At 36.7% G+C, this 13,775-nt stretch overlaps 2 protein-coding genes and 1 non-coding gene across 3 annotated transcripts; 2 read left to right on the top strand and 1 right to left on the bottom strand.

The window, feature by feature from the left end:
• Positions 1–5,420: 5,420 nt before the first annotated feature.
• On the top strand, positions 5,421–8,634 carry LOC126783006 (indole-3-pyruvate monooxygenase YUCCA6). Its single transcript, XM_050508384.1, has 4 exons — positions 5,421–6,568; positions 7,371–7,619; positions 7,781–7,906; positions 8,009–8,634. The coding sequence occupies exons 1-4, from the start codon at positions 5,855–5,857 to the stop codon at positions 8,234–8,236; spliced, it is 1,317 nt and encodes a 438-aa protein (XP_050364341.1). The 5' UTR covers positions 5,421–5,854; the 3' UTR covers positions 8,237–8,634.
• Positions 8,635–12,551: 3,917 nt separating this feature from the next.
• Positions 12,552–12,624, bottom strand: TRNAF-GAA (transfer RNA phenylalanine (anticodon GAA)). The gene has a single exon. It is a non-coding gene; the product is annotated as a tRNA-Phe (tRNA).
• A 155-nt stretch (positions 12,625–12,779) lies between these two features.
• On the top strand, positions 12,780–13,574 carry LOC126783016 (60S ribosomal protein L37-3-like). The gene is made up of 3 exons (XM_050508395.1): positions 12,780–12,919; positions 13,001–13,136; positions 13,252–13,574. The coding sequence occupies exons 1-3, from the start codon at positions 12,917–12,919 to the stop codon at positions 13,395–13,397; spliced, it is 285 nt and encodes a 94-aa protein (XP_050364352.1). The 5' UTR covers positions 12,780–12,916; the 3' UTR covers positions 13,398–13,574.
• Positions 13,575–13,775: the final 201 nt, after the last annotated feature.

Here is a 13,775-nt window from a genome sequence, read left to right as displayed (position 1 = left end):
GCAAATTTGCGACTATCCTAATTTGCGGACCATCCTAATTTACCTACTAAAATGCTCATCCTCTTATATTGACACATGTACTCTTTTCTAACTATGATTAATCATTTCCACATATGAATATTTGCAAGGCAATTATTAAAACTAATGCTCACATATATACAATGGAAAAATGGTTTTCAATTGCCCAGATCCATACGGACCATACATATATATATGTAGAGACATCAAATTTCAACTTTATTGTTTTACATTTTTTATGGGTTTTACTTATATAGTCACAAAGGTCATGTAAATTTCATTAGAGTATCCATGTTTCATAATTAAAGTGGTTGTGATTGATTCATTATTGTTGATTTTACATGTATATATATTAGACCCCTGATGTTAATTTGATGTGAGAAGAAATACTAGGTGGTGAGGGAGATACGCAAGGAGAGAGAGAGAGAGAGAGAAATATATATATATATATATTTTTTTTCAGAAATTATTTATATTAGTTATTTAATCATGGTTAATAAACAAGACGTGTGTCAATTGAACAAGAGAGTGGGCAAGGTGTTCGGCAAATTTATTTATATTAATACTGCAATTCAGGACTAAAGAAGACTAGTATATATGCATCGATCTATGCGTCAAGAAGAAAGAGTGCATGGCATTCTTCATGTCAGGGTTTTATTATGTTGTGCTTAATTAAATTTCTCCAAGATTTCCAAAGAACGTACAAACAAAAGATCTTAGGTATAATAGAATGATTAATTAGTGACACCATGATAAAATTGTTACAGTAAGATGAGTACATGATTGGAAATAATTACAATTTTAATCTTTGCAATACAACGCCATGCTTAAACATAATATATAGTATACGTAGCTATCATATGCTGCATGATATATAACTCACTTTAGTAGCAAATCACTCGCTTTTCATATCATCTGGCATGGAGAATTACCATAATTGTAGGCAACGTACGTACTTCGATCAACAAATTATTGTTTTTCGATGATATATATATAATTAAGATAATCGACACAAATAAGTGAGAATTAATATCTCCCTTTTACGAGTTTAACACCACGTACATAAAAGTAAGTTTTAGTCCGAAAGGGTACGCGTGCTTAAAGAAACCTAATTAAATAATTGGTTCATGCCTTGATGGTTATAGCAAACTGAATAACATCTATTCAATTGTATTGCGTAACCCTTTTACAATTCGCATAAAGACATAATTATAGAAATATAGTATAGTTGAGAACTAGGCTTAGGTTAGATTCGACTTCTTAGTTCCCGTATGAGAGGGACGAAGGAATGTTACTAATTATAGTAACAACTTTCTAATCTCTTAATTAAGTTAGACTCACTCTAGGCTCTAGGCTCTAGCTAGCTTCCATTCAAATTGGAGATCGTACGATCGATCATACCACGATGTATGTTCGATTTTATTTTTGTAACACCTCAAAAGATTATATACATTCACTACTGTATGCTTTCGGCTCGTTCCACCTTAATTTGTTATTAGCTACTTCATGCAAAGCTAATTGTATGGTTTTCCTAGATTGCTTTTCTACTTCTGCATGCCTTTTCCTTCCTAATTACAATGTTTCCCCATTTCTTTTTGTGATTTAGCTCTAGAACTCTAGTTATCTCGAGTACGTATTATCATGCAAGATAGTGCTAGCTAGCAATCTATAAAGTTAAATCTTTTGGATCACAAAGTTACAAATAGAAGGAAGATTTTGTTGATTTTGATGTGTTTGACATCAATCAGCGATTACTGATCGAGGATTTAATTGTTCCAAACCATCATACTAATTGTAAATAATATGGATGCAAAGTATGTAATGAATATTTAACCAGTTTGATGCTGATGTGATATATGTACTGGAAATCCCATTAATAAGAAAATTTAGGAAACTTGAATTGCATTTGGCTGGAATGCTATTAAGTTATGGAACACCATAGTGGCTATGAAATATTTAGAAGGACCTGTCAGGAATGGGGCATGCATGTATACAAGTCCAACTCAATCACCAATACATGACCTAATTATTATGCCAAGACGAACACATGCAGCACTCTGATCTTGAAAAATCGTCAATCAACTACAGCAATGGCCATCTACAAATATATTTGTGTTAATGTTTTTGTTTTGTTTGTAGCAAAAACGTTAATTACTTTGAAGAGTTTTTTGTCCTCCTCTCGAACTCGTTCTACTTAATTAATTCAGTTCATCGATCAGGATATTTTTGGTGACTTCCCAATCGTGACCCTGATCCTAAATCATCATCAAAAAATGATCGAAATAGATTTGGATCATGACTAGCATTGGTATATATAGGCTAACTCGATCTAGCTACCTTAATTGGTTATTCAGCGGGATTTCACGTACCAATGCACCAAATTAATTAATTGGTCGCCTATATAACCCTAATACCAAACGCGTCCTCAACACAGCTACACAAGTCGATCTCCAGGGCATTGCATGTACGGAAACCATGTGAATATATATCGAATGTGTATGTGGTGTATAAGACCAAAACAAAAGTATGTATGTATACTGTTATCGAATTCTGAAATTAGACCTTATGTTCTTAACCTAAATAATAACATATAAGCCATAATCGACCATCGTAATTGTATTGTACATTTGTACAATATATATAATATATATAGTTTTAAGTCGGAATGTACACGCACGAGGACAATAGGTTAGTGTTTCAGATATGAACATAACAATTAGGATTTGTCCATGGTGAAGCGCTGCATACCATATATACCGAATCAGACGGTGGATAGAGAGTGTCTTGAAATGCACGTGGGGTGTGCGGAGTATATGAACGGTGAATTAGGGGCGTTACACGCATACAGCGCTGCACTATAAAATTTTCCATAACAATTAGGGCAAAACGTACTATGTATCGGCTAGAATCTTCTAGTATATATGTTTGGTTACTTTGGTACGTATCATAAGTTGAATATAAGAAATGATAGTCCATCTCTAGATCATATATGAATCTCTCTCTCAAAAGTCAAAACTACAACAATTCACTTCTTTATAATGGTTATAAATTTATGACAACGTACCCTAGCTAGCTTATAAATTATAATGCAGGAAGGGACATCAGTCTTATTGATCGAGATGACGTACATCATTAATTTGCAAGAATTCTAATTATTTGTTGCGATGGCGATATATGCATATATATACTGCATGTATGAGCTCCTTCTTCGTCAGCAATGTGGTACCTTCCCTGCCCTAATTATGAGTTAGACAGTTGACAGGGTCATCATGCATGGCAGCACTATGTCATCAAACTGCACATAGATACTATCTCCAATTCCTACCTACTCAGAATTCTCAAATAATTCGTGAACCAATAATTGTAAATTTGGCTCTCCAACAAATAAATAAAAGCCCGAGATATCGATCTTGACACAAATAGCAGAAATGTACGTGGTTCTTTTTATTTTTCCACTTAATCTGTGTGCTATTGTAATTATCAGACGAGGACAAACAAATTGTGGTTGGATGAAACCCTAGCAAAACAAACGATTAAATAAAGAGAGCAGGCGGGTTTAAATATGCATGTATATAAATTTGTTTGTTTGGAAAACTTAGTGCCTTGACAACCTATATAGTTAAATCAGAGATAAACTGTAGATGAATCGCTTGAGCCTTGAGACTTGTCAATTGAGAAGGATCAAGGCATATGCATGTATATTCGAACTAGCTAGAGAATCTAATTAGCTACTTCAATTGATGTGATCGAACTGAACCGTTACCACCTACACATTACCTGACTCATAACGTACATACTAGCCCTCAAGGTTGGCCCTCTATTAATTCATACGTTCAGTGATCAATAATTATATGGGCCTGCATTCCACATACCCCGTATGTTGATGTTTTCCAATGATTAGGTATACTAGCCTGAGATAGCTAACATTGATAATAAGTGGATCCGACTTCGATTTCTTTCGATATTTGCCTCTTTGGACCAACATTGTAGAACAAGATTGTTGATACTCATAGAGTAGCTAGCTTCCCTCAATTTTGATGTAGTGTACTTTAACGTACCGTTCCCAAGCCTCAAGTATGTGAAAACAAACGAGCACTTGGTAGACTAGTCATTATATTATTGAGGTGTAAGTGAGTCAACATTTAATATTTAATACTAATCACCAATTATTTACAAGGCAATAATATACGTGAGTTGGCCAACGGCGACCCAACCATTGAGGCGTTCAAGAATACTAACGAAGTTGACAAGAAGGCTAACAACATATATTCATGACTTGCACACTGTTAATGTGCAAGTGCACTTTGATGCGTGAAATCAGATAATTGCCACCTATTTATCTCGAGTGAACACTTACCATCAAGTGCTTCATACATTTACATATTCAAATACCTGCAAAAACTGAGTATCAAAAGAAAATCAAGACACACGTTGTCATTACTACCACCATAATATTGCTTTCTAATAGACCATCGATTCCATGGACAATAATCATCTGACCATCAACTGCTTATCCAACTCATATTAAATGCAACCCTAATCTATCCAAACGAAATTAACTGAAGTATGGCAAAACAGAAAAGAGATCGAAGTTCTATCTCTTTCGTCCAAAAGAAGTCTAATTCGACTTTGTTTCAACTGATCAAATAGCAAATAAAAATTCGGTATTTAATTAGTATGACTAATATTTATATAACTAATTAATTACCTTATAATTGCTATATATTCAACCACTGAATCGAATACATTACAATAGTGCGTGAATGACATATATGTTATAGTTCATGTATACTTGGAATCTTGTCGAAGAATTTATGTCCTGTTGGGATTAATTCTCAATGTCCAACTCTATAATCTATGATATATTTTCTGGCCAATTACTTAAAAATATAAATTTACAGTATATGCGTCTTTGCGAGGATTAGGTACCTGTATAAATGTGTGGAGATTCCATCACTTAGTTCTACTTTTATTTTTGTTGGAAAATCTCATTGTCAAGATAAACAAGTTAAATTTTGTATTCAACAGAGAGTAATTAAGTAGGACATATGCACAATTGACACAATTAATCTAACTAGTGAACTAAATGTTCTTATTCTGGCCTAACAAGCTAGATCATTTTTATTCAACGTACAATACGAGCTTTTCTTTCAATAATGATTCTGTCGACACACACACACACTATATCCATAAATAAAGTTAATAAATATTAATTGAAAAGCTTAGGTTATAATGCTAATTGTAATATTTAGTGGAATAAGCTACAAAAAACATTATTATTATTTATATTATGGTGTCCCCACTTGAGTTACTTCTCTTTATCGATCACACTTGGCCAAACCTCATATAAATTCTTGAATGAGAGCAAGGAATATAAATAGACATATCACCATCTATTTTTCTCTTCCCTCCCTTCTCTCTCATTGTGTTGAATGCTGATTTAGTCCCCTAGTTGTTGCTCCCTTTCCTCCGCTTAAACTCCACATTTGAACAACAGCAGAGAGAAAAAGATTAGAAAAACCCGATTTCCTTACTCATTCCTAGCTGATCCCTCCTCCTAGATCACAAATGGATAAGACCTTCTTAATCCATCCCATAATTCTAGGGACAATTCCCTATTAAGCCTAATCTTCTCATTCCCCGTTTCATCAGTTAGAACAGAGAGAAGAGAGAGTGTGAGAGAGAAAAAACAGAAAACAAACACATACAGTTTCACACACTTAATCGTATCAGCTTAATGTGTTCTTCTCCTCTTCACTTTTAAACACTCCCTCCCTCCCAATCCTAGCGCTTCGTTTTCTTCTTCTATCTTCTTCTTCACCTTGCATTGTGCAACATGGAGTACACAGAAATCCAAGGAAAGGAATCCAATGATCCTATTTTGATTCACAAAATGAGTGACCTGTCTTCCTCAGCATCTTCTCCTCCTCGATGCGTGGTGTGTGTTCCCGGCCCGGTTATAGTGGGTGCAGGTCCATCGGGGCTCGCTACGGCAGCGTGCCTGAAAAACAGGGGCGTCCCTAGTGTAATCCTGGAGCGATCCAATTGCCTAGCCTCTCTGTGGCAGCTCAAGACCTACGATCGCCTCCGCCTCCACTTGCCTAAGCAATTGTGCGAGCTCCCCCTGGTGCCTTTCCCGGCCGATTTTCCCACTTACCCTACCAAGCAGCAATTCATTCAGTACCTTGAAGATTACGCCACCAAGTTCGACATTCAGCCTCGCTTCAACGAAACCGTCTCGACCGCCCAGTACGACCCTGCGGTTGGTTTTTGGCGGGTGAGGACCTCAGGGTCCGAAAACGGGGTTGAGACTGAATATGTCACCCGGTGGCTCATCGCGGCCACCGGTGAGAATGCTGAGGCCCTGGTGCCGAGGCTGGAGGGGATCATGGAGTTCGGAGGGCCCATTAGGCACACGAGCTTGTACAAGAGTGGTGAGGAGTTTACAGGAGAGAAAGTTTTGGTGGTGGGGTGTGGAAATTCAGGCATGGAGGTCTGTTTGGATCTGTGTAACCACAATGCTAGGCCTTCACTCGTGGTCAGAGATACAGTAAGAACAACCCTTGCCTTTACTGCTCTTTTTCTCTCCTTACTTTCTCTCCCAAATATGCCATTTTTTTGTCCCACAGTTTCAAAATTTGTGTGGAACAAGTTTTCGGATTTAACTGCCCTTTTCATTTAGGCTTCTGCTTTTAACGATTTATACCCCAGCAATTTTTCAAGTTTCTTGTCTTTAAAATCAAAAGCAAATCTTCTAGTGGTCTTTGAAACACAAAGTACAAATATAAGAAAACCCAAGTTCAGCTCTTCTGGTCATTTTAGACTGTTAGAAGTTTTTTCCTTCTTTCTGTTAGCACCAAAGGAAAAAGAGAGGCCAAACTGCTACTTAGTTCAAGTTCCAACGGTTGGTTGGCCTGTTCAAAGATGGATTAAACATGCATATTTAACTCTATTTCAGGAAAGAAAATAAATTGGGTTTGATCAAAACACTTTCTTGGGACTTCCCAGTAAGCATGCGTAACATTGGTTATAAGAAACTTATATGATCTTCTATGTGAGATCCCTTCAAAGTACCCATCATACTTAACTTTATATTTTTGTCTCCTGGAAAGATATGGATTATGGGATCAAACACCTCATTCTTAGTACTTGGCCTATGAAGCATGGCCTGGAACTACTTAGCTAAGCTCTTGTTGCTAAACTCCATAACTCCACGAGTATGGGGCTCACACACATCACTTCCTCCATGTTAATTTCTGAGTACATTTTCCAAGTCTACTAGTTCTTCTTTTTTAGTGTTAGTGTTTGAACTTACTTTATGCGTTGTTTTTGATGTGTTTGAACTTACAAAGGTGCACGTCCTACCACGAGAGATGCTGGGAAAATCGACTTTCGGGTTGTCCATGTTGTTGCTCAAGTGGATGCCCATACGCCTTGTGGATCGCCTGTTGCTGGTGGCGTCACGGCTGCTTCTCGGCGACACGTCCCGGCTCGGTTTGGACCGGCCTAAGTTGGGTCCCTTGGAGCTCAAGAATCTATCGGGGAAGACCCCGGTATTGGATGTTGGGACCCTAGCCAAGATCAAAAGCGGTGAAATTCTGGTACATGCTTCCTCGTCAAATTAATACTTCAGTTCATTTCCTAACCATTGAACTTAAGGAAACTATGTCGACGTAATTAGGTCTTGTCAAACAGTTTGATTTATATGTTATTATACGTGCTAGTTCATAAACCCTAATTTTTTACATACTGTATATTGTAGGTACGTCCAGCAATCAAGAGATTAAAACAACATCGTGGTATAGAATTCATTGATGGAAGAACAGAGCAATTCGATGCCATTGTCTTAGCAACAGGTTACAAAAGCAATGTGCCCTCTTGGCTAAAGGTACATATACTAATTTTTGGATAATAAACTGACTGAGAATGATGTATGTAGGGGTTATTCTAATTAATTAATTCATCCCTTAATTCATTTCATTTTGTATAGGAGGGAGAGATGTTCTCAAAAGAAGACGGGTTACCAAAAATGTCATTTCCAAATGGTTGGAAAGGTGAGTGTGGGTTATATGCTGTGGGGTTTACGAAACGAGGACTACTTGGTGCATCAATGGATGCCAAAAGAATCGCAGAAGACATTGAGCGGTGTTGGAAAGCCGAGGCAAAGCATTCTACTCCATTTACACGGTCACATTTGCCGTTATCATCATCGCCGTAGTGCTGTTTTTCCGATGGCGGTAACCTCTCAGCGAAGAATTGATTTAACTTGAATGTCCAGTGAAGGGTTTTGGTGATGGGTTGGTACCAAGCTGAAGATACAAGAGGAACAAAGGGGGTTGATTAATTCTCGAACACAGAAGATGCTTATAGCTAGCTTGGTGATTTGATGGGGGGTGTCAAACGTTGCACACCGTGCATCTCGTACATTACCATTAGTGATATCTAATATTTAGGTATGACCTTTACAAATGGCTTAAAAATGAGGGATCTTAAAGATAGGTTTGGTGGTAGTCTTGAAATGTACGTATTTTGCTATTGTACTAATTCCAACGTGGGGGTTGGGATATGAGAGTTGAGAATCGAGTGTTAACACTAATGTAGCTAGCTAGTCTTGTGTGGATGGGATGATTCTCTATTAATTTAGGGCTTTTTGGATTGAAAAAAAAAATCGACATTTTCGCTTATGAGAATGCAATTCTTTGATTTATATCCATGTTGCTTCTTCAGTTCTTCTTGCACCTACCTTTTTCCTTACCTACTTGGCATGTAAAATGTTTAATTCGTACCAAATATCTTTGTAGTGGAGGCTAGAACATCTTCCATTTTTATTACCGCTGCAGCTGCAGTTTCGCTTTCAAAATCATTTGTCTCTCAACTAGAAGATTGGACCAGCATTAACTTAATTTCTTTCTTCAACCAAATACTTAAATTCACCGGATCCCATTTGAGCAAGTGAGATATTACCAAGTTAGAAATTAAACAGATACTGCAGTACAGTTCTGATCCCCAATCCTAATGACTAATGTAGTCAAGACAAACACATCAATCGTGTATAGAATTCAAAAGTAAAATTTCAGAGAAACATATAGGATGGGGAAAAAAATAGCATATATGTTGTCAGGGAAAACAACAACAATATATATGTTGTCTTCACTAATCGACCTTGGCGATTTCTGATTTTTAGTGTGTAGACAAGTCCGAGAGTTCGTCCACTGTCCACTCGTTGTCGTCGTGTTTAGAATGATCTGAAGGTGTTTGTTTACATATGTAAGTGATCTGTAGCTGTAGGTGTGTAAAATCCAAAAGTTAGGGATCCCAACTAAATTTCAACATTGATACTCTAGTGAATTATCCACGCGTTTGTAAATAAATGAAAGTCATCGTCAATGCTTATCTATAGTTCTCGCCTATTTTACTCTTAACACATGTTAGGAGCTAGGCTAGCTAGTATATAAAAAACAAATTTGCCGACCACTTTTTATTTTCTCACATTATGCTCATCTTTTTAAACTCATATCATGTATCTAATTACTCAATTATTATCTAACTTTTAGTTGAGAAAAGACACATGACATGAATTTAGAAGAATGGGCACAAGGTGAGCAAATGAAAAGTAGTCGGCAAATTTACTTTCTTAGTATATATAAGTGACTAAAAGCCCTCGGTTAATTGATACTAACTCCAAAAACTTTAAACTAATAGTTAAGATGTCAACATGTTATTTTAGAAACTAACTACGTATGGCGTATCACCGTGATCCGCGAGATTATTAATATTAACTCATTGTCCGCAAACTCATGATCTATCTTATTCATCACGTAACCCTAGTTCTTATTTACTCGTTCGGATATAGGTATGTTATTGTACATATGGACGTAACTAACGTAGATCTATGGGGGTTGACTATGTTTCGGATGAATGATTCTTAGTTCGAGCCGTTGGAAAATTCGTGATGGTAGGGTTTGTCCCGACCGAGTTGCCTTAGTTATTGTGGCGACATACAAATCGAATCTGGGGCTTCACAATAATGACAACTCGCTCTTTAATCCTTCTGTGGCAATAATAATACTAGAATAATAATAGAGCCGAAGTGGAGGAGAGAGATATTTCAACGTCAGTAGGTTTACTTCTCAATATGGTGAAAGACTGGAAAGCACCGTGTGGCCCATGAGATCACCTACTGGTGGCCACCTGCATAGATAGGGCCCCATTGGGCCTTTACGTCGAAATCGTTGGGCCTTTACTCTTCCATCAATATCAGTATTCTTTTTATTTCTTGATTCGGTTACAAATTGATTTCACCAAGTTTTACTTGGGCATTTTTAGTTTCACTTTCATCACAGAGGTACTTGGACTCGAGTTTACATGATCACCCGAGTCCGATATTCTCGTATGAACAGGAGTTGTGTATATCACGAGCCTTGATGACTTGTAATCAAAGCAATATGATGGTACTTGTTATAAACTTGGTAACATTATTTCCTTGAAAGTACGGTACGTGTCCGCAGACGATTGACCGTAGCGTTCCACTTCGAATTATTGATGCATTTATGATCTGTTTTGATTGATTTTTTTTCTCCTTCTTTTATAGAAAGGAAAAAAGAAAAAGAAAAGGCTAGGGAGTATGAAATGAGAATGGCCTGATGTAAACGCTGATAGAATCCAAGTACTTGAGGCAAACGGAATGAACATAATGAGGTATAATTAGAAGTCTGATAATCAAGGAGAAAGCGATTAGGTTCCTTGAACAATCTGAAAAAAAAAGAAAGCAATTTGGGCACTAAAAGAGGCTTTTAGCTTAAATCACATCTCAAATTAAAAGAGTGGTCCTGGTTAAGGTGTATATATATCATCCACAAGCCTCATGATAGGGAGATTGCCAAATTGGCTAGGTACGTATACATAGTCATTTCACATGGGTCGTCAATCTGGACCATCAATTTCTGATGGGCTGAAATTGCTTGCCCATTTAATTTCTTGTGGTCCAAGAAATTGATGAACCCTAACAACAGTGATATGTACATGGATGAATACATGGTGACGGACCATTTCCAGCCCTTTATGAAGTTGACCGCGAGTCGGTAATAGATCGGATGGTTGAGAGTTATTCGTCAATGCCATAAAATGGTCCACAAATCGAATTGCTGCGAGTTCATGATAGCCCTAAGTCTAACCATGATGATCATATTCTGAGAATGTTTGTCACAAACTAGCATGATCACACGCCAGGATGAGTGAACGTTTCTGCCGATAAACTGATTTGGCAATTTCATTGTATGGATTTATATTGATACTCTTTTCAATATCTAAGTCAAGCCTATTGTCCACATCAAACATTAGCTGAACAAAATCATAACGAGCACGCAACATTGATTTTATATAAATAATTTTCGACGCCAAAATAGAATTGGCCTCATAGCTTGATTGTATGATCTGAATTAAGAAGTTGTCTAGTTTTCAAGTAATTTTACATGATCTCTTCTTACCTAGGCTTTGGAGGTGGAGTGTGTTAATAATGTTGATTCATAGTTATCTGGCAAAATTGTTAAAATACACTATAAACTTGGCTGAAATCGTCAATTTGCATCCGAACTCGCATTTGAGTCAATTTACCCTATAAAGTTGATAAAAATTGCCGATTTGCATCACATCCGTTAAATTTAATTGTTTATATCCAATTTTGCGTCACATGTCATGCATACGAGGGGTAATGTTGTCATTTCATATTTTATATTTTTCTTAAAAATAAATAAAAATATTTTTTAAACTGAGGATTAATTTTTTAATCAAATTATTTATTTACATCTTTTTTCTACATACTTAACCCTACTGCGAACTATATATTCAACATACCCACTATTCAAATATAGTGTGTTGTGTATATATATATATTTTTTATATGTACACATTTATTTTTAATTTTATGTGTATTTATTTATATTTTCTAATATATTTTAACGTATCATATCACGTAATATAATAAATATATAAATTAATAACATGTTTAAAAAAACATAATAACAAGTGTTCCTCTTAAGTAATTTGTATTAATTTATTTAATTATTAAATATAAATGATAATATTGCATCTCAAATGCATGATATGTGACTTAAAAATGGATTGAAAACATTAAATTTAACGGATGAGGTGCAAATCTGTAATTTTTACCAACTTTATGAGATAAATTGACTCAAATGCGAGTTCGAGTGCAAACTGACAATTTCAGCTAAATTTATAGTGTATTTTGACAATTTTGCCTAGTTATCAATATAAGACTCCGACGCTTCTATTTTCATGGAAAAAAAACTCACAAGCGGTTTCAATAGTTCTTCCGAACCCCACCTCCGGCCAAAATTTGAAGTATACACCCTCGCATGTAAAATATATAATGGAAGAGTTTAGACTTTTTTGTAATGAATTTATGTGAAAAATAGATGGTTTCACGAACCAATGCACAAGGAGTCAAGTTTTAGGCGGTTTTGGCATAATGGAATTCGAAGTGAAGATATAGTGAATAAGCAAAGAACACTTAATGCGGTGAAGGTGGATCGAACACCTGACCTTCAGATCTTCAGTCTGACGCTTTCCCAACTGAGCTATCCCCGCAATTGCCAACGATACATTATTATATTTTATTAAAGCTAATTTCATTGATAATGTATGGGCCTTTTAGCTGACAATCTACGTATTTTTTAATAAACCCATTAATCAAGCGGGCTTCGTGTTATGAAGTCTCTACAGCCCACAAAACCCAGCCCGCTTCAAGGCCAATTTCGTCCATACCACCCAAAAATCAAAGAGAAACCCTAATCTATATAAACCCACGACGATTCTTCTCCGTCAGTTTTCCCGCACACACTCACCTCCAGATTTAGGGTTTCTGCAGCCAAGCAACACAATGGTACTCTCTCTCTCTCTCTCGACCTTGATCATGAACATGTTTATAGATTTGTAACTTCGTGAATGTGAAATCTGAACATAGGGAAAAGGAACCGGCAGCTTTGGCAAGCGCCGCAACAAGACCCACACTCTCTGTGTCCGATGCGGACGCCGGAGCTTCCATCTCCAGAAGTCACGCTGCTCCGCCTGTGCTTACCCCGCCGCTCGCCTCAGAAAATGTAACTTTCTCTCTCAATTTTTACTATTTACTTCTTTGATTTGATGGTAAAAACTCGGTTGTTTACTGTTGATTGAGCTATGGATACTGAGAATTTGAGTTCTCTCTGGTTTCAGATAACTGGAGTGAGAAGGCTCTGCGCAGAAAGACTACCGGAACGGGGCGCATGAGGTACCTCCGCCACGTGCCGAGGAGGTTCAAGAGCGGCTTCCTTGAAGGTACACAAGCTAAGCCAAGGAGCAAGGGAACTGCTGCTGCCTAGATTTGAGAGAGGAAGAAGAATTTCAAGTTTGATTTGTTTTGTTTTCGCTTTTGAGATAGTTGTTCTGGATATTGTGGAATCAATTTTGGATCATTGTTGTTGAATGATTTAAGACCGGCTTTTGTTTATTTGCTAGAGAGTTATCATGAATGCCAAGTACTCTATCGTTTTATCTAATATTGATTTGCTAGAATTATGTGTTTTGAATTGATGATTTACTGTTCCTAGTATCAATGTTGTCTAGTTATCAAACCTTTTGCTTTATTCAGCATTTGAATGCTTACATTCTAATCGGAGCAGGTGCTCATTAAGTTGGTGATACATTTAGGACTTTTGTTTTGTGGTTTTGATTTTTGAGTTGATGTAGTTTGCTGTGAC

This window comes from Argentina anserina, chromosome 2, assembly GCF_933775445.1.
Source record: "Argentina anserina chromosome 2, drPotAnse1.1, whole genome shotgun sequence".
Classification (NCBI taxonomy): domain Eukaryota; kingdom Viridiplantae; phylum Streptophyta; class Magnoliopsida; order Rosales; family Rosaceae; genus Argentina; species Argentina anserina.
Note: the sequence above shows the minus strand (reverse complement) of the source record. Positions and strands in the feature narration are given on the sequence as shown.